The sequence below is a fragment of the Taurulus bubalis genome (assembly GCF_910589615.1).
Source record: "Taurulus bubalis genome assembly, chromosome: 7".
Taxonomy (NCBI): Eukaryota; Metazoa; Chordata; class Actinopteri; order Perciformes; family Cottidae; genus Taurulus; species Taurulus bubalis.
The window spans coordinates 29135850-29156568 of record NC_136595.1 but is presented as its reverse complement, the minus strand read 5'-3'; the positions used below and the strand labels follow the sequence as shown (position 1 = coordinate 29156568).

General features: G+C 51.2%; 2 protein-coding genes across 2 annotated transcripts; both read right to left on the bottom strand.

Annotated features, from left to right (window-relative positions):
* Nucleotides 1-5070: 5070 nt before the first annotated feature.
* serpinc1 (serpin peptidase inhibitor, clade C (antithrombin), member 1) lies at nucleotides 5071-10702 on the bottom strand (the record flags this gene model as incomplete). The annotated part of the gene is made up of 7 exons (XM_079220893.1): nucleotides 5071-5298; nucleotides 5650-5714; nucleotides 5844-6018; nucleotides 6883-7101; nucleotides 9763-9900; nucleotides 10029-10244; nucleotides 10343-10702. 7 exons carry the CDS (start codon nucleotides 10700-10702, stop codon nucleotides 5122-5124), a joined length of 1350 nt encoding a protein of 449 aa, XP_079077019.1. The 3' UTR covers nucleotides 5071-5121.
* Nucleotides 10703-11699: 997 nt separating this feature from the next.
* On the bottom strand, nucleotides 11700-20486 carry stil (STIL centriolar assembly protein; the record flags this gene model as incomplete). Its single annotated transcript, XM_079220883.1, has 17 exons — nucleotides 11700-12139; nucleotides 12317-12399; nucleotides 12675-12922; nucleotides 13268-13358; nucleotides 13452-13623; nucleotides 14498-14588; nucleotides 14690-14803; nucleotides 15162-15732; nucleotides 15801-15904; nucleotides 16017-16170; nucleotides 16241-16327; nucleotides 17067-17150; nucleotides 18032-18276; nucleotides 18691-18872; nucleotides 19001-19116; nucleotides 19276-19380; nucleotides 20407-20486. 17 exons carry the CDS (start codon nucleotides 20484-20486, stop codon nucleotides 11700-11702), a joined length of 2967 nt encoding a protein of 988 aa, XP_079077009.1.
* Between the last annotated feature and the right edge of the window lie 233 nt (nucleotides 20487-20719).

Genomic DNA, 20719 nt, shown 5'->3' with positions numbered 1-20719 from the left:
CTATTAGAAAATCTTTCTCAACAGGAACTTTAGAAGGGAAGTTCTAAAGTTCAAACTGTGATTTATACCTGTAGCCACACCCCTCAGTGATGTCCTGCAGCACACCTGTAGCCACACCCCTCAGTGATGTCACAGTGTCCTGCAGCACACATGTACGTCACTAAACCACTTGAGGTCATTGAACTTCTTTATTTACTTCGTCAACACTAAAGTAGAAACCGAGTCATGAAACACGCTGAAGGTCCCGAAGTATTCCCGTGGTTCTGCCGATACCGGAGGACAAACAAAGAAGCACATGTTGCTCAGCTCTCACATCAAAACATAGAAACTAATTCATCAGTTTCTTCCTAAACCAGATTGAACCAGTCCAGACCGCCTCATAGTTCAGTCTGGTTGAACCAGACTGAACTAGTCTGGTTCAGTCTGAATCAGACTGGTTCAGTCTGGTCTGGAGGAATCCATTAAGTAGGAGAAGTGGGATCAGAGTTCAGGTCCGATGGACCTTCATGTCTTGTTAAACGGATCAGGATCCGAACCGAGAGATTTACTGTCCCTTTTTGTTTTATTCCGTTTCGTCAGAATCAAACACATACATGTGACACTTGTTCTGGTTCTGAAATAAGGGATCGGATCTTTAAAGGTCCGGCTTCTCCTCCTCGATGGTTCTTCAGGTTCATCTTCAAACTGTGAAAACAGCTCAACCTCATCATCTTCCTAATCCTCCTCATCCTCCAGGTGTCATGTTTCTTTGTTTTATTATATCGGCGACCACAACATGCCTAATTATGAATCAAATCATTTAGATATATACTCACTTAATGAGATTACTCTTTACTGTCGATAATATATCCTAATATATCAAAGAAGAAGCGTTTAGTAAATAAACTTTGACTACTGTACATTTGATTTTCAGAGGTACGGTTTCATGTGAAACCTTTATGTTGCATGTCTCTGTTGGGGTTTAAATGTGAAGGAGCTTCTCACCATGACCACTCGATCACTCACAGGTCTCCTCCAGAGGAAATAAAGCACTTTAAGTGTCCACTCGCATCCTTCTTTACCCACAATTCAGCTGGCCAGGTAGCAGCCTGTACTCCTCACTCAAGGTTATGAATAAACGTCTTACTAATTATTGTTACTAGATCATTTTGTCTGCTAAATATTCTGTTATATTTCTGTTAGAGAGAGGAAGTCCCTCCTCTACCGTTCTAAAGTAATAATATCAATAATTATAATAATGTTTAATCCCGTTAGAATTGTCATGCATTACGTTTATGTTTGATAAGAGAATGCTTAGCCCAGAGAAGATTAGCTGGTTAACTATCTCTTTCTAGAGACTAGCTGGTTAACTAGCCCCTTCTAGAGACTAGCTGGTTAACTATCTCCTAGAGACTAGCTGGCTAACTAGTCCCTTCTAGAGACTAGCTGGTTAACTAGCCACTTCTAGAACTAGAGACTAGCTGGTTAACTAGCCCCTTCTAGAACTAGAGACTAGCTGGTTAACTAGCCACTTCTAGAACTAGAGACTAGCTGGTTAACTAGCCCCTTCTAGAACTAGAGACTAGCTGGTTAACTAGCCCCTTCTAGAACTAGAGACTAGCTGGTTAACTAGCCACTTCTAGAACTAGAGACTAGCTGGTTAACTAGCCCCTTCTAGAACTAGAGACTAGCTGGTTAACTAGCCACTTCTAGAACTAGAGACTAGCTGGTTAACTAGCCCCTTCTAGAACTAGAGACTAGCTGGTTAACTAGCCACTTCTAGAACTAGAGACTAGCTGGTTAACTAGCCCCTTCTAGAGACTAGCTGGTTAACTAGCCCCTTCTAGAACTATACGGACTAGCTGGTTAACTAGCCCCTTCTAGAGACTAGCTGGTTAACTTGCCACTTCTAGAACTATAGAGACTAGCTGGTTAACTAGCCCCTTCTAGAGACTAGCTGGTTAACTATCTCCTAGAGACTAGCTGGCTAACTAGTCCTTTCTAGAGACTAGCTGGTTAACTAGTCCCTTCTAGAGACTAGCTGGTTAGCTAGCCCCTTCTAGAACTATAGGGACTAGCTGGTTAACTAGTCCCTTCTAGATACTAGCTGGTTAACTTGCCACTTCTAGAACTATAGAGACTAGCTGGTTAACTAGCCCCTTCTAGAGACTAGCTGGTTAACTATCTCCTAGAGACTAGCTGGCTAACTAGTCCTTTCTAGAGACTAGCTGGTTAACTAGCCCCTTCTAGAGACTAGCTGGTTAACTAGCCCCTTCTAGAACTATAGGGACTAGCTGGCTAACTAGCCCCTTCTAGAACTATAGAGACTAGCTGGTTAACTAGCCCCTTCTAGAGACTAGCTGGTTAACTAGCCCCTTCTAGAACTATAGAGACTAGCTGGTTAACTAGCCCCTTCTAGAACTATAGAGACTAGCTGGTTAACTACCCCCTTCTAGAACTACAGGGACTAGCTGGCTAACTAGCCCCTTCTAGAACTATAGAGGCTATCTGGTTAACTAGCCCCTTCTAGAGACTAGCTGGTTAACTAACCACTTCTAGAACTATAGAGACTAGCTGGTTAACTAGCCCCTTCTAGAACTATAGGGACTAGCTGGTTAACTAGCTGGTTAACTAGCCCCTTCTAGAGACTAGCTGGTTAACTAGCCCCTTCTAGAACTATAGGGACTAGCTGGCTAACTAGCCCCTTCTACAACTATAGAGACTAGCTGGTTAACTAGCCCCTTCTAGAGACTAGCTGGTTAACTAGCCCCTTCTAGAACTATAGAGACTAGCTGGTTAACTAGCCCCTTCTAGAACTATAGAGACTAGCTGGTTAACTACCCCCTTCTAGAACTACAGGGACTAGCTGGCTAACTAGCCCCTTCTAGAACTATAGAGGCTAGCTGGTTAACTAGCCCCTTCTAGAGACTAGCTGGTTAACTAACCACTTCTAGAACTATAGAGACTAGCTGGTTAACTAGCCCCTTCTAGAACTATAGAGACTAGCTGGCTAACTAGCCCCTTTTAGAGCGATAGGGACTAGCTGGCTAACTAGCCCCTTCTAGAACGATAGAGACTAGCTGGCTAACTAGCCTCTTCTAGAACTATAGGGACTAGCTGGTTATCTAGCCCCTTCTAGAGACTAGCTGGTTAACTAGCCCCTTCTAGAACTATAGAGACTAGCTGGCTAACTAGCCCCTTCTAGAACTATAAGGACTAGCTGGCTAACTAGCCCCTTCTAGAGCTATAGGGACTAGCTGGCTAACTAACCCCTTCTAGAGCTATAGGGACTAGCTGGCTAACTAGCCCCTTCTAGAGCGATAGAGACTAGCTGGCTAACTAGCCTCTTCTAGAACTATAGGGACTAGCTGGTTATCTAGCCCCTTCTAGAGACTAGCTGGTTAACTAGCCCCTTCTAGAACTATAGAGACTAGCTGGCTAACTAACCCCTTCTAGAACTATAGGGACTAGCTGGCTAACTAGCCCCTTCTAGAACTATAGGGACTAGCTGGCTAACTAACCCCTTCTAGAGCTATAGGGACTAGCTGGCTAACTAGCCCCTTCTAGAGCTATAGAGACTAGCTGGTTCACTAGCCACTTCTAGAACTATAGAGACTAGCTGGTTAACTAGCCCCTTCTAGAACTATAGAGACTAGCTGGTTTACTAGCCCCTTCTAGAGACTAGCTGGTTAACTAGCCCCTTCTAGAACTATAGGGACTAGCTGGTTAACTAGCCCCTTCTAGAGCTATATGGACTAGCTGACAAACTACCCCCTTCTAGAACTATAGAGACTAGCTGGTTAACTAGCCCCTTCTAGAACTATAGGGACTAGCTGGCTAAGTAGCCCCTTCTAGAACTATAGGGACTAGCTGGCTAACTAACCCCTTCTAGAACTATAGGGACTAGCTGGCTAACTAGCCCCTTCTATAACTATAGGGACTAGCTGGCTAACTAACCCCTTCTAGAGACTAGCTGGTTAACTAGCCCCTTCTAGAGACTAGCTGGCTAACTAGCCTCTTCTAGAACTATAGAGACTAGCTGGCTAACTAGCCCCTTCTAGAACTATATAGACTAGCTGGCTAACTAGCCCCTTCTAGAACTATAGAGACTAGCTGGCTAACTAGCCCCTTCTAGAGACTAGCTGGTTAACTAGCCCCTTCTAGAACTATAGAGACTAGCTGGTTAACTAGCCCCTTCTAGAGACTAGCTGGTTAACTAGCCCCTTCTTGAACTATAGAGACTAGCTGGTTAACTAGCCCCTTCTAGAATTATAGAGACTAGCTGGTTAACTACCCCCTTCTAGAACTACAGGGACTAGCTGGCTAACTAGCCCCTTCTAGAACTATAGAGGCTAGCTGGTTAACTAGCCCCTTCTAGAGCTATAGGGACTAGCTGGCTAACTACCCCCTTCTAGAGCTATAGGGACTAGCTGGTTAACTAGCCCCTTCTAGAACTATAGGGACTAGCTGGCTAACTAGCCCCTTCTAGAGCTATAGGGACTAGCTGGCTAACTAGCCTCTTCTAGAACTATAGAGACTAGCTGGCTAACTAGCCCCTTCTAGAACTATATAGACTAGCTGGCTAACTAGCCCCTTCTAGAACTATAGAGACTAGCTGGCTAACTAGCCCCTTCTAGAGACTAGCTGGTTAACTAGCCCCTTCTAGAGCTATAGGGACTAGCTGGCTAACTAGCTCCTTCTAGAACTATAGAGACTAGCTGGCTAACTAGCTCCTTCTAGAACTATATAGACTAGCTGGCTAACTAGCCCCTTCTAGAACTATATAGACTAGCTGGCTAACTAGCCCCTTCTAGAACTATAGGGAATAGCTGGCTAACTAGCCCCTTCTAGAGACTAGCTGGTTAATTAGTAACTATGTATTGAGAGAAACCCAACGTTAATTATTCTTATTAATATATATAGTACACACATATTTCTAAGTATTCCCATACAGACGAACTGGGAGGAGAGAACACCGTGAACACACAGCCTCACCATAAATGAAGACAGACATTGAAAGAACAGAAGACTTTTAATTCTCCATCTCTTACTCGACAAACTTCCACTTTAAATGTACCAACATCATTTGTGCAACTCAAACGGGATCAGAACACAATGTGACTGACATCGTTGGGTCCGTCCTCACTGGCTGCAGGGGTTGGCCACTCTGGCGGTGAACAGCAGGGTGTTGATGGTGGACTCTCTGATGAGCAGCAGGAACGGTCGGTCGGCCTGAAACACTTCCTGGTTTAAGTTTAAGGAGCGACCGACGGCCACGACGGCAGTGGCTGCTGCCGCCTCGCTGCCCTCCTCGTTCACCTGCAGACACAACACACAACATGAGGGTCCTGGGGACCAGACTGGGGACACCCCGAGTCAGGGTCTCTGATCTGGTGTCAGGTCTGACCCCGAGTCAGGGTCTCTGATCTGGTGTCAGGTCTGACCCCGGGTCAGGGTCTCTGGTCTGGTGTCAGGTCTGACCCCGGGTCAGGGTCTCTGGTCTGGTGTCAGGTCTGACCCCGGGTCAGGGTCTCTGGTCTGGTGTCAGGTCTGACCCCGGGTCAGGGGTCAGGGTCTCTGCTCTGGTGTCAGGTCAGGGGTCAGGGTCTCTGGTCTGGTGTCAGGTCTGACCCCGGATTAGGGCCTCTGGTCTGTCCATCAGTGACTGACCTCCAGGAAGGCCTTATGGAAAGCGTCTGAGATGTGGAGACCTTCACTTCCATCCTCCAACATCCCTGAAACAAACAAACACTGAAAGCTGCACTTTAAATTGTTATGTTAAGTTATGTATATGTTACATTGGCGGTGCTGATGGGGCCTCTGGTGGAGGAACCTCAAACAGAAGCGGTGCTGAAGAGCCTCACCTGGCAGGCTGGCCCTCTCGGCGCTGAACAGGTCGGTCAGTCCCATGTCCTGCAGCTTCTCCTTCAGACTGAAGCCGTCCTCCAGCCTGAAACGAGGGACGTGGACCGACACCAAGGTCTCCTTCATCTCACCCAACCAGGACGTCAGGTTGTTCAGGTCCAGACGCTCCTCCACCTGCACACATCATCATCATCATCAGGACGCTGTTTGTTCATGTTGAGTCATAATCTGGTTCTTTGATTGTACTGTTGACTAGTAACCCTGTAGACTAGTAACCCTGTAGACTAGTAACCCTGTAGACTAGTAACCCTGTTGACTAGTAACCCTGTTGACTAATAACCCTGTTGACTAGTAACCCTGTTGACTAGTAGCCTTGTTGACTAGTAGCCTTGTTGACTAGTAACCCTGTTGACTAGTAACCTTGTTGACTAGTAACCCTGTTGATTAATAACCCTGTTGACTAGTAACCCTGTAGACTAGTAACCCTGTTGACTAGTAACCCTGTTGATTAATAACCCTGTTGACTAATAACCCTGTTGACTAATAACCCTGTTGACTAGTAACCCTGTTGACTAGTAACCCTGTTGACTAGTAGCCTTGTTGACTAGTAACCTTGTTGACTAGTAACCTTGTTGTCTAGTAACCCTGTTGACTAGTAGCCTTGTTGACTAGTAACCCTGTTGACTACTAGCCTTGTTGACTAGTAACCCTGTTGACTAGTAACCCTGTTGACTAGTAACCCTGTTGACTAATAACCCTGTTGACTAGTAACCCTGTTGACTAGTAGCCTTGTTGACTAGTAACCATGTTGACTAGTAACCCTGTTGACTAGTAACCATGTTGACTAGTAACCCTGTTGACTAGTAACCCTGTTGACTAGTAACCCTGTTGACTAGTAGCCTTGTTGACTAGTAGCCTTGTTGACTAGTAACCCTGTTGACTAGTAACCCTGTTGACTAGTAACCCTGTTGACTAGTAGCCTTGTTGACTAGTAACCCTGTTGACCAGTAACGTCAGTAAAAGGAGCATGGTCATTACCTGACTGAGCGGGGTGCCTTTGTTGGGCAGGATGATCACCATGGTGATGTCGTCTCCGCGGTACGGCATCTCCAGCAGCTGCAGCTGGTGGTCTGGGAGGTACCTGTACCTGAACCTGGTCTCCTGGTACATCATCCTGACGGAGCAGCTCAGAGATGGACTGACGTGGAAGTGTGAGGTGTACACGTTGTCTTTGTCGAACTTGTGTTTCCACTGACCCTGAGAGGAGAGAGTTGATCAGAGAGTGATAATGATGCCGAAGGACTGCAGACACAGCAACCTGTTACCGCCCTACACTAACAGGTGGTAAGCTACCAGTGTTACACGCTACCGGTGTTACACGCTACCGGTGTTACACGCTACCGGTGTTACACGCTACCGGTGTTACACGCTACCGGTAATACGCTACCGGTAATACGCTACCGGTGTTACACGCTACCGGTAATACGCTACCGGTGTTACACGCTACCGGTAATACGCTACCGGTAATACGCTACCGGTGTTACACGCTACCGGTAATACGCTACCGGTGTTACACGCTACCGGTGGTGTTACACGCTACCGGTAATACGCTACCGGTGTTACACGCTACCGGTAATACGCTACCGGTGTTACACGCTACCGGTGGTGTTACACGCTACCGGTAATACGCTACCGGTGTTACACGCTACCGGTGGAGTTACGCGCTACCGGTGGTGTTACACGCTACCGGTGTTACACGCTACCGGTAATGTTACACGCTACCGGTGGTGTTACACGCTACCGGTGGTGTTACACGCTACCGGTAATACGCTACCGGTGTTACACGCTACCGGTGTTACACGCTACCGGTAATACGCTACCGGTGGAGTTACGCGCTACCGGTGGAGTTACACGCTACCGGTGGTGTTACACGCTACCGGTGGTGTTACACGCTACCGGTGGAGTTACGCGCTACCGGTGGAGTTACACGCTACCGGTGGTGTTACACGCTACCGGTGGTGTTACACGCTACCGGTGGAGTTACACGCTACCGGTGGTGTTACACGCTACCGGTGGAGTTACACGCTACCGGTGGTGTTACACGCTACCGGTGGTGTTACACGCTACCGGTGGAGTTACGCGCTACCGGTGGTGTTACACGCTACCGGTAGTGTTACACGCTACGGGTGTTACAGGTAGGACTGCAACTAACGATTATTTTAAGAATCGATTAATCGGTTGATTATTTTTTCGATTAATCGATGAATCGGATAAAAAAATGTTTTTATCAAAAAAGCGTTCATTTCCAACCCTTTATTCAAAAACAGAAGTGACAGTGCAAAACATCTTCAGAAAGCACAAACAGGTTGCTCCTTGAACATCCCTGAGCTGTTAATTAAAACAATAAAATGGACCAACACTAAAAACATACACATGCATGCTTTACATCTGCCAAATGTGAGCCCTTTTTACTGTAATTGATCCCTCCAGAGGCTGCATTTACATACCCTGCTTTATCAATATGTATGAAATACTGGACAGAGGGAAGCTGTACTGCTCCATATAGAGCGTCCTCTTCCTTAAACTCGTTCATTCTGGGTCTCTTATGACCACGACGTCACGTTGTTGGCTAAGCCCAACGACGTGATTTGCTTCATTCTACTTTGAGTAAAAAAAAAAAAAAAAAAACCTGCAGCCAGATCCTCCGGTGAGCCGGTTTAACGTTAGCGAGTGACAGCGTGAACTGAACCAGACCGGGGGGTGACGGCATGTTTCATCACGTTACGTTTCTTTACAAGCAAGACTGAACTGTAACGGAACATAACGTAACTTTAACGACAATACACAACCAAACACGTTAGCTAACGCGATAGCAAGCTGACTAGCTTCATTAAAAACAAGTTTGAGGAACATGAAGACGCTGATTGGCCAAGACTCGACTTATCAAAGATCTTCTAATTTTGAGAACATCACGACCTCAGCTTTTCTCGTGTCTCACTCCAATCTCAGAAACGCTGGCCGGCCAGTTGCTCTGCTCCGCTCTTTTTTCTTCTTCTCCGCGACTTATTGCCCGGCGTAATAATCGCGCGACACAACGAATCGATAATGAAATTCGTTGCCAACACTTTTGATAATCGATTTTTATCGATTCGTTGTTGCAGCCCTAGTTACAGGTGTTACGCTACAGGTGTTACGCTACAGGTGTTACGCTACAGGTGTTACGCTACCGGTGTTACGCTGCAGGTGTTACGCTACCGGTGTTACGCTGCAGGTGTTACGCTACAGATGTTACGCTACAGATGTTACGCTACAGGTGTTACGCTACAGATGTTACGCTACAGATGTTACGCTACAGATGTTACGCTACAGATGTTACGCTACAGATGTTACGGGTGTTCCAGGTGTCACGTTATGGGTGTTAAGCTACGGGTGTTACGCTGCGAGTGTTACAGGTGTTACGCTACAGATGTTACGCTGCAGGTGTTACGCTACAGGTGTTATGCTACAGGTGTTACGCTGCAGATGTTACGCTGCAGGTGTTATGCTACAGATGTTACGCTACAGATGTTACGCTGCAGGTGTTACGCTACAGATGTTACGCTACAGATGTTACGCTACAGATGTTACGCTACAGATGTTACGGGTGTTCCAGGTGTCACGTTATGGGTGTTAAGCTACGGGTGTTACGCTGCGGGTATTACAGGTGTTACGCTACAGGTGTTACAGCTGTTACGCTACAGATCAAAGTAAGAGTTTATTAACTGGTGGTGTCCCTCATGCAGACCATGTCCTGCTTTCTGACTATACATTAAAGTGAGACTTTTGTGAGACTTTTTCTTTCCAAACATTTCATTTGGGACCAGCAGGGACCTGTTGCACCAGAACCAGCCTCCACAGCTACAGGTGTGAAGGAGGTACCTTGAAGTAGATGGTGTTGACGAGGACCAGGATCGTGTTGGAGTCCAGTGCCCCCTCTGGTAGCGTGTCCTGGACCAGGTTCTCCGTCTTGTTGGAGATCCATTTGTTAATGGTGACCCGGGCCTTCTCCGGGTTCTCCTGCAGAACAGAAACGCGACAATAAGCGTAACCTCTCTCAGATACCCGAGTCTGAGTCTTTCAGGTCTGAACCCTGAGTGGTTCAGGTGATGGAAGTGAAGTGGACTCGTGTTAGACCACCACGTCACCTTGAAGTCGAGAGGCATCAGTTTGGCCCCGTACACCGTCTCACTGATGTTCTGGTAGGTCTCGTTGAAGACCAGAGACCGGTCCCCGAACAGCCGGTTAGCAGAGATCAGCGCCGTGGTCGCGTCCTTCTTCCTGTACAGACGGCAGTTGAGTTTGGCGAAGAAGAAGTGGACCTGATCCGAGGTCTTCTCTTTGATGGTGTCGAACTCAAACACCTGCCGACAGAAACACAGACGGGATGCAATCTGCTGCCTCGGAGAATGTATCCGAGTGAGCTTCATGGTATTAATAATAATAATAATAATAATAAGACCTCCATGATCTGCCGCAGCGTCTGCTTGCAGGCTCCCAGCTTGGTCATGGCGAAGGCGGTGGAGATGCTGATGGGCGACATGAAGATGTTGTCCTCGGGCGCCTTGCTGAGCGCCAGCCGTCTGAACAGCGCCAGCGCGAAGCGGCTGTTGGCCTTGGACAGCGCCCACACGCGGGGGTTGGTGGACTCGGGGACCGGCTCGGGCTCCGGGGTCGGGCCCTCGTCGGGCTCGGGGCCGCGGTAGCTGCAGCGCGGCTCTAGGGGAAGGTCTCTGGGTTTGGCGCTGCAGATGTCGGGGTGGAAGGCGAGGGAGACGACGGGCAGGGCCGCCAGAACCAACAGCCAATCAGAAGCCCTCATTCTGCGGAGCCAATCAGAGGCCCATTTAAATCAGTTCATTAACGAGCGTTTACTTTTATTTATTGATCTCACGTGAGAAGAATGTGTTTTATTTGCCTCGTAAAGCTATTATTATTATTATTATTATTATTCTTCTTCATCTGACATCCGTAAGATGCTCGACACTTCGAGCTGTAAAAACTAAGTCGTTGTTTTTTCGTAAACATGCAGGTTCATTTAAAAAAGAACCGATTCAGATCAGAATGTTACATTTTAGATAAATATTACGAGATTATTGATTATTTTAAACACGATTCAGAGAAAATGAAATCTCCACTGCCGTGAAACGGGTTGTTAGTGTTCTGATGTAAACAACAACAACCAGAACAGACATCAGAACCCTGGACAAGAAAGCAGCAGACGGCCAAGAAGCGATAACTCAAGAGAGAGCGGTCTCACCTGAGCAGGTACGCAGTCGGTGCTGAGAGACGAGTGAGCTGATCTCAGGTCAGTGTCCTGCAGAGCAGCAGCAGCAACCTTTGAGACATCGACCGCTGCTGGTCAACACGAGCGAGGACAGCAGCTCTGTGTGTTTATCTGGAGATAATACCTGCTGTTCTCCTGGTGTCCACTAGGGGCATCACTGCTGTATTATTTATTTATATATATATATATATATATATATATAATACATGTTATTCTCCTGGTGTCCACTAGGGGCATCACTGCTGTATTATTTATATATTTATATATTTATATATATATATATATATATATATATATATATATATATATATAAATAATACATGTTATTCTCCTGGTGTCCACTAGGGGCACATTCTGTCCTCAAGCTTTTTAATATTTACATATAAACATGTATCCAGATATTAAAAGTATTATGAATTTTATTTATGGAATAAATACATAAAAAACCTACACAAAACACATTTCACATTAAAACAGGAAGTGAGAACACAAACTAGTGATCTGACCATGAAGAACCACTTGAGCGCCTCCATCAGAAGAGCTTGGGCAGCTGCCTGAGGCGACTCAGGTCCAGGATGTTCCCCACCGAGCCTTCAGGCTGGCGGCCGCTCGCCCTCATTAAAGATGGCCGCCTGCTCGAGCGGTTCTCCTTGTCGGCGCCGCCGCGCGCTAACAGCTGCATCTTGGGCCGCAGGTCCCGGATCAGCTGACTCTGTGGGAGGAGCTTCACGTTCAGAGCCTCGGTCAGCGGCTGGCGAGCCTCTTCTTCCTCCTCCTCTTCCTCGATCAGGCCGTACCTCCTCATGTACTTCCTGGTGGCCAGAGACATGTTGCTAGGCGACAGCAGGGAGTGGTTGGGGGCGGGGCCTGGACGAGAGGGGGCGTGGCCTCCCAGACAGAGCCGGCTGAGCTGAGAGTCGCTCAGGTAGCGCAGGGCGATGGCGTTGGCCTCCAGGCTCAGATCCACGCTGCCTTCAGGGACCAGACCGACCAGACCGCTGCCTTCAGGGACCAGACCGCTGCCTTCAGGGACCAGACCGCTGCCTTCAGGGACCAGACCGCTGCCTTCAGGGACCAGACCGCTGCCTTCAGGGACCAGACCGCTGCCTTCAGGGACCAGACCGCTGCCTTCAGGGACCAGACCGCTGCCTTCAGGGAACAGAACGCTGGCCGTGGGCTCGGTCACGCTCAGCCGGGACAGAACCGCCGCCGGGTTGATGCTCGCCAGCGTGCTGGAACAAACACAGGGTTCAGCATCCACTTCCTGTTTCCCCACTTACTGTAAATAATAATGAAGTGTCTCATAATTCCCCTGTAATATCTATTTAATATTCATGTGAAAACATCTGGATTTATTCTGGTTAATCACCAACACTACATTTTACTGGATTACATGTGAACGCACCATGAGAACGTTATCATCTACCTTCAGCCAGTGCTCATGTTCACTGAGTGGAGCCTGAACGCATCACCATGTAACGTTTGAGGCCCGTAGGAGTTCCAGTACCTGCTGCTCTCCACTGTTTGGTGGATCCTGCGCTCGGACTCCGTCAGACCTTCTTGGTCCATGTGGACCCCGAGCTGCTGCAGCTGCTTCACAGTGGCTCTGAGCACCGGGTCTCCTCCACTGCTCTGCTTCCTCCTGGACTGGGAGGACTGGGAGGACTGGGAGGACTGGGACAGGCTCCTCCTGCTGGACTCCTCTTCCACTTCCTGTTTACTGTCTGACTCCTGGAGACGACTGGTCAGCTGACTCTGAGGAGACAAGGAGAATCACATGATGAGTGTCTACGTCACGTGACCGCGTGTTCACACCACGTGACCGCGTGTTCACGTCACGTGACCGCGTGTTCACGCCACGTGACCGCGTGTTCACGTCACGTGACCGCGTCTTCACGCCACGTGACCGCGTGTTCACGCCACGTGACCGCGTCTTCACGCCACGTGACCGCGTGTTCACGTCACCGCGTGTTCACGTCACGTGACCGCGTCTTCATGTGACCGCGTGTTCACGTCACGTGACCGCGTCTTTACGTCACGTGACCGCGTCTTTACGTCACGTGACCGCGTCTTTACGTCATGTGACCGTGTCGTCGTTACCATCAGGTTGTGGTAGAAGCTCTGCTGCTCTCCCTCAGCTCGGTACATGCTTGCACTCTCTCCCAGAACTGGACTCTCCAGACCGCTGACGCTGCACCTGAACACACCAGAGTCAGAGTCCTGGTCTCCTTTCACAGAGACATGCTAACTGATGCTAAGTGATGCTAACATCTGTCTGTCTCACCTGTGCTGAGCTGAGGGGGAGCAGGCCTCACTGCCATTAGCCCCGCCCACAGACCCGATGACGGACAGGTCGGCGTCTGAGGAGAGGGGTGTGGGGGAGGAAGGGGGAGGAGCCTGAACCTCCTGATGGGGGAGGGGCGACTGGACCGGATCTCCCCAGAACAGACTGGCCCCTGAGACCAGAGAGAGACATGTGATGCTGAACCACACCTGTCCCGTCAGTCTCACCTATTCAGTCAGTCTCACCTGTCCCGTCAGTCTCACCTAGCCTGTTCCGTCAGTCTCACCTGTCCCGTCCCGTCAGTCTCACCTGTCCTGTCCCGTCAGTCTCACCTGTCCTGGCCCGTCAGTCTCACCTGTCCTGTCCCGTCCCGTCAGTCTCACCTGTCCTGGCCCGTCCCGTCAGTCTCACCTGTCCTGTCCTGTCCCGTCAGTCTCACCTGTCCTGTCCCGTCCCGTCAGTCTCACCTGTCCCGTCCGTCTCACCTGTCCTGTCCCGTCCCGTCCGTCTCACCTGTCCCGTCCCGTCAGTCTCACCTGTCCCGTCCCGTCCCGTCCCGTCAGTCTCACCTGTCCTGTCCTGTCCCGTCAGTCTCACCTGTCCTGTCCCGTCCCGTCAGTCTCACCTGTCCCGTCCCGTCAGTCTCACCTGTCCCGTCCGTCTCACCTGTCCTGTCCCGTCCCGTCAGTCTCTCCTGTCCCGTCCCGTCAGTCTCACCTGTCCTGTCCCGTCCCGTCAGTCTCACCTGTCCTGTCCCGTCCCGTCAGTCTCACCTGTCCTGTCCCGTCCCGTCAGTCTCACCTGTCCCGTCCCGTCCCGTCAGTCTCACCTGTCCCGTCCCGTCAGTCTCACCTGTCCCGTCCCGTCAGTCTCACCTGTCCTGTCCCGTCAGTCTCACCTGTCCCGTCCCGTCAGTCTCACCTGTCCTGTCCCGTCCCGTCAGTCTCACCTGTCCTGTCCCGTCCCGTCAGTCTCACCTGTCCTGTCCCGTCAGTCTCACCTGTCCTGTCCCGTCAGTCTCACCTGTCCTGTCCCGTCAGTCTCACCTGTCCCCACAGCGATGCTGGCGGTGCTCCTGGGTGTCACCTGCCCACCTGATGACTGAAGTCTCCCCTGAGCCTCCAGCAGCATCTGGACCTGAAGACAGTTCATCGTTCACTCAACACTTCTTACTCACTTCATCACTTTCTTACCTATTTACTTTACTGACAGACTGACACACCTGAAGAGGCACTTACCTGCGCCTGCAGGAGGCGGAGCTGTTGGTCCTGATGGAGGAGGAGCTGGTAGGCGTCGACGCCCCCCACTTGATCACAGCACCGGTTCACACAGGAGGGACGGGAGAACCGAGGGGGGGGGAGGAGAGAGGGGGGGGCCGGGAGGGGAGGGGGAGGAGCTGTGAGGAGGGTGGAGGAGGAGGGAGGAGCTGTGAGGATGAGGGTGGGGGGAGCAGGGCGATGGAGTGTGCTGATGGGAGGACAGGGGAGTAGCAAGAGTGGAGGATGGAGGAGGAGGAGTCTGATGGTGGGATGGAGGAGGAGGAGTCTGATGGTGGGATGGAGGAGGAGGAGTCTGATGGTGGGATGGAGGAGGAGGAGTCTGATGGTGGGATGGAGGAGGAGGAGTCTGATGGTGGGATGGAGGAGGAGGAGTCTGATGGTGGGATGGAGGAGGAGGAGTCTGATGGTGGGATGGAGGAGGAGGAGTCTGATGGTGGGATGGAGGAGGAGTCTGATGGTGGGATGGAGGAGGAGTCTGATGGTGGGATGGAGGAGGAGTCTGATGGTGGGATGGAGGAGGAGGAGTGTGATGGTGGGATGGAGGAGGAGGAGTGTGATGGTGGGATGGAGGAGGAGGAGTGTGATGGTGGGATGGAGGAGGAGGAGTGTGATGGTGGGATGGAGGAGGAGGAGTGTGATGGTGGGATGGAGGGTGAAGTCCTGGGGAGGAGAAGATGGAGGTGCAGTCGTAGGAGTGGCGGGAGCAGCAGCAGCAGCGCTCCTGCAGGTTGGAGTTAGGGGTGCTGTGGAGGGGAGGAGGAGCAGAGGAGGAGGTGGGAGGAGCAGCAGGAGGAGGAGGGTCTATGTGGGTGGAGCCAGGGTCCTGCCGAGCAGTCTGATTGGACGTGAAGCTGCTGTCAATCAGTAGAGAGAGCTCAGGAACCGACGGCTGAACTGTGCGAGCCTGCGGGGCGGGGGGGTGGGGGCTCGGGGACGGCCGTGGAGACGAGTCCCCGTCCTCGACCCCAGAGTCCTGGTCGCTGACGGACAGCCGGGCGGCCCTGAGGACGAGAGGCTCATGTTGGACCACGTCTCAGTGTTACGTGGAGCCGGCAGGTGAGTTCTGTACCTGCTGAAGGAGGTCCGGGCCACTCTGAACACCTGCGCCTGGCTGCCGTGGTCCTCGGGACCCAGCTCACACTGCAGAGTCCGACCCTCCGCCGGGACCACCTGCTGGAGGTCCACATTCATGCCCTTCATCATCATCATCACCACCACCACCACCACCACCACCACCACCACCACCACCACCACCACGCCTCTGTGGTGACAGGTGTGTCGTTACCTGGAACAGAGTCACACTCTGGGAGGCGGTCAGCAGCTGGTAGTCCAGCTGTGGTCCCGGTCCCGGTCCCGGTCCTCGACACTGGAAGAACTGAGGCGCTCTGTGGGTGGAGGCGAACAGGACCAGGAGGAAGCAGCGGCTCTCTGACAGAACCCTGAAACCGCAGAAGAACACTCAGGCACTGCTCAACAACGCACGGCCCTGGGCGGGACAGGTAGACTCACCTGTCCTGGAGGGCGGAGCTGTACAGGAACCTCACGCAGCACGCCCACACCTGGGGGCTGGACACGTGTGCCACCCCACTCAGCCAGCTGGCACATGACAGGAAGAGCAGTTAGCCACCAAGCGTCCACTAGAACACCTGTAGAGTCCATCGGGTGAACCACTAGAACACCTGTAGAGTCCCTCAGGTGAACCACTAGAACACCTGTAGAGTCCCTCAGGTGAACCACTAGAACACCTGTAGAGTCCCTCAGGTGAACCACTAGAACACCTGTAGAGTCCCTCAGGTGAACCACTAGAACACCTGTAGAGTCCATCGGGTGAACCACTAGAACACCTGTAGAGTCCCTCAGGTGAACCACTAGAACACCTGTAGAGTCCCTCAGGTGAACCACTAGAACACCTGTAGAGTCCATCGGGTGAACCACTAGAACACCTGTAGAGTCCCTCAGGTGAACCACTAGAACACCTGTAGAGTCCCTCAGGTGAACCACTAGAACACCTGTAGAGTCCCTCAGGTGAACCACTAGAACACCTGTAGAGTCCCTCAGGTGAACCACTAGAACACCTGTAGAGTCCATCGGGTGAACCACTAGAACACCTGTAGAGTCCCTCAGGTGAACCACTAGAACACCTGTAGAGTCCCTCAGGTGAACCACTAGAACACCTGTAGAGTCCATCGGGTGAACCACTAGAACACCTGTAGAGTCCCTCAGGTGAACCACTAGAACACCTGTAGAGTCCCTCAGGTGAACCACTAGAACACCTGTAGAGTCCCTCAGGTGAACCACTAGAACACCTGTAGAGTCCCTCAGGTTACAGACTTACAGGCCGACCAGCGGCAGGTTGGAGGCTTTAGGGTCCGACTCCAGCAGCAGGAGCAGCTTCCTGGTCTGATCCATGGTCAGAAACCTGCAGACACAAACAAGACCCTTAGAGGGACCCGACCCCAGACCCCTTTAGAGGGACCCAGACCCCTTTAGAGGGACCCAGACCCCTTTAGAGGGACCCGACCCCAGACCCCTTTAGAGGGACCCAGACCCCAGCCCCAGACCCCTTTAGAGGGACCCAGACCCCAGACCCCTTTAGAGGGACCCAGACCCCTTTAGAGGGACCCGACCCCAGACCCCTTTAGAGGGACCCAGACCCCAGACCCCTTTAGAGGGACCCAGACCCCTTTAGAGGGACCCGACCCCAGACCCCTTTAGAGGGACCCAGACCCCAGACCCCTTTAGAGGGACCCAGACCCCTTTAGAGGGACCCAACCCCAGACCCCTTTAGAGGGACCCAGACCCCAGACCCCTTTAGAGGGACCCAGACCCCTTTAGAGGGACCCAACCCCAGACCCCTTTAGAGGGACCCAGACCCCAGACCCCTTTAGAGGGACCCAGACCCCTTTAGAGGGACCCGACCCCAGACCCCTTTAGAGGGACCCAGACCCCAGACCCCTTTAGAGGGACCCAGACCCCTTTAGAGGGACCCGACCCCAGACCCCTTTAGAGGGACCCAGACCCCAGACCCCTTTAGAGGGACCCAGACCCCTTTAGAGGGACCCAACCCCAGACCCCTTTAGAGGGACCCAGACCCCAGACCCCTTTAGAGGGACCCAGACCCCTTTAGAGGGACCCAACCCCAGACCCCTTTAGAGGGCCCCAGACCCCTTTAGAGGGACCCAGACCCCAGACCCCTTTAGAGGGACCCAGACCCCAGCCCCAGACCCCTTTAGAGGGACCCAGACCCCAGACCCCTTTAGAGGGACCCAGACCCCAGCCCCAGACCCCTTGGCCTCTCACCCTCTCTGCCGGCCGGCGGGCGGCGCCCCCCTGTGGAGGCCGGTCAGGCTGCGCAGCAGCGCGGTGGGGATGACGGGGATGGGATGGACCGGCTGCACGTCCACGAAGACGGACGGACAGACGGCCGACCAGCGGAGGACGAACGCTGCAGCGTCACACTGCTGAGAAACCTCCACCTGACCTCTGACCTGCAGCAGCTGAGACACATCCAGGACCTGTCTGCTACTCACACACTGCTGCAGAGCCTGAGGAGGACAGACGGGCAGACAGACAGACAGAGAGAGAGAGACAGAGAGACCAACGTTCAGATGAAGGCTCCTCTCATTCCTCTGAATATTGAACAGTTGTTCACAGTGAGGGTTCTTCTCCCTTCAACGTGTCTCACAGGCTTTACACTGAGCGATGCTGTTCAGACGTTTACATTCATCACCAAACGCATCATAACAATCACCTTCCTGAAAATGTCTCAGAACTCCATCGTCTTCAGCTCAGAGTCTTACTGAGAAACAGTCGCAATACTACCCCGTCATAATACTCCATAATATGTCATAATACTCCATAATACTGACGGGCTCTTTCTGGCAGGGTTACAAGGGTCCGACTTGAATTGAAGTTGCAGTGAAAGCATAAAACAGGAAGCAGCCGTCAGTGAGGCTCACCTTGAAGCAGAGGTGCAGCTCCGCCTCTGATTGGACGACGGCGTCAGGGGGCTCGGTCTGCGTGGAGAACCGACAGGGAACCAGAACGTCTCCGGGCAGCAGAGCAGAGGGAACCCTGCAGGACCCGGTCTGGACCCGACCCGGATCGAACCGGTCCAGGGTCACCGTGACGCCCTCCTCGTCTGGGAGGGTTGGAACGCAGACGGCCAGTAAACTGAGAGCTCCTCCTTCTGCTCCTCTCCTCCATTGTTTATTCACTACATGGTGTGTTTATTACTAGTTATTTAACAAACATATAATAATCTCTGACCTGCGTCGACGCTCACTGAGCCCAGCAGGAAGCTGAGGAGGCGGGGCTTGTTGCTGTGACGAGCGTGTCGTTGAGCCAGACGCAGAGCTTTCTCCATCAGCAGCAGCCGGGGCTTCCTACACACACACACACACACACACACACACACACACACACACACACACACACACACACACACACATCAGAGCTGCTACCCAACATTATCTGTGTGTTCATGACAGATAAACACATATATATGTGTGTGTGTGTGTGTGTGTGTGTGTGTGTGTGTGTACCTGCGAGCACACAGCTGGAGGCGGAGCTTCTCTCCTGCAGCTCTTTCATCCCACAGAGCTGTTCTGGATTTAGGGAAACTCAGCGCTGTGAGAGAGTTCCTGTTTCTGTGGAGGATTATGATTATTATGATTATTGTTATTATTATTATAATTGTTATTAGTATTGTTATGATTATTATTGTTGTTGTTGTTGTTGTTATTGCGCTTCAGTCTTCTGACCTCCTGCAGTTTCTCCATTTGAAGAGATCGACCTTTTTATTTCTCCTTCTATTCTTGAGTTCAACTTATTAAGGGTATACGGGTACGGTGGCTCAGTGGTGAGCAGGTCGCCCTTCAATCAGAGGATCGGCGGTTCGATCCCCGGCTCTGTCCATGTGTCCTTGAGACACTTAGCCCTACAGACCCTTAACCCTACAGACCCTTCGCCCTCCATGTCTCCTGTAGCTGTTCTGCGGTGTGTGGATGTAGATCATGATGAGGCTCCTTCATGGTACCTCCTCATCAGAGTGAATTATGTCATGAAGTGTTAAAGCTTTGAGTGATCTGAAGACTAGAAAAGATCTCTACAAGTACGGGTCCATCGAACCACCTGTCAGTACCTGAACAGACTCACTGTGTTGTTGTTACCTGAACAGACTCACTGTGTTGTTGTTGTTACCTGAACAGACTCACTGTGTTGTTGTTGTTACCTGAACAGACTCACTGTGTTGTTGTTACCTGAACAGACTCACTGTGGTTGTTGTTACCTGAACAGACTCACTGTGGTTGTTGTTGTTACCTGAACAGACTCACTGTGGTTGTTGTTGTTACCTGAACAGACTCACTGTGGTTGTTGTTGTTACCTGAACAGACTCACTGTGTTGTTGTTACCTGAACAGACTCACTGTGGTTGTTGTTGTTACCTGAACAGACTCACTGTGTTGTTGTTGTTACCTGAACAGACTCACTGTGGTTGTTGTTACCTGAACAGACTCACTGTGGTTGTTGTTGTTACCTGAACAGACTCACTGTGGTTGTTGTTGTTACCTGAACAGACTCACTGTGTTGTTGTTACCTGAACAGACTCACTGTGTTGTTGTTGTTACCTGAACAGACTCACTGTGGTTGTTGTTGTTACCTGAACAGACTCACCTTCCTCTCACGGTCTCCGGGGTAAAAACCGCCTCAAACACGCCGGACGGAAGATCCTGGAGGTTCACCGGGCAGCTCATCGCCGCTGTGGCCGACAAAGAGGCGCTATTAACGGCCACTCAGCGCCGGAAACACCGCGCTGAGTGCAGCTAACAGCTGCTAGCCACGATAGCTTCCTCCGTTAGCTTCCCTTAGCCTCGTTAGCTTCACGCAGGATAACCGGGCGTTGACTTAAATCCAAACTTTAAATTAAATCCAAACGTTGACTTCAGTCCAAAAGTCCATGAGCTTCAGTTCGCCTCCACCTGCCGGG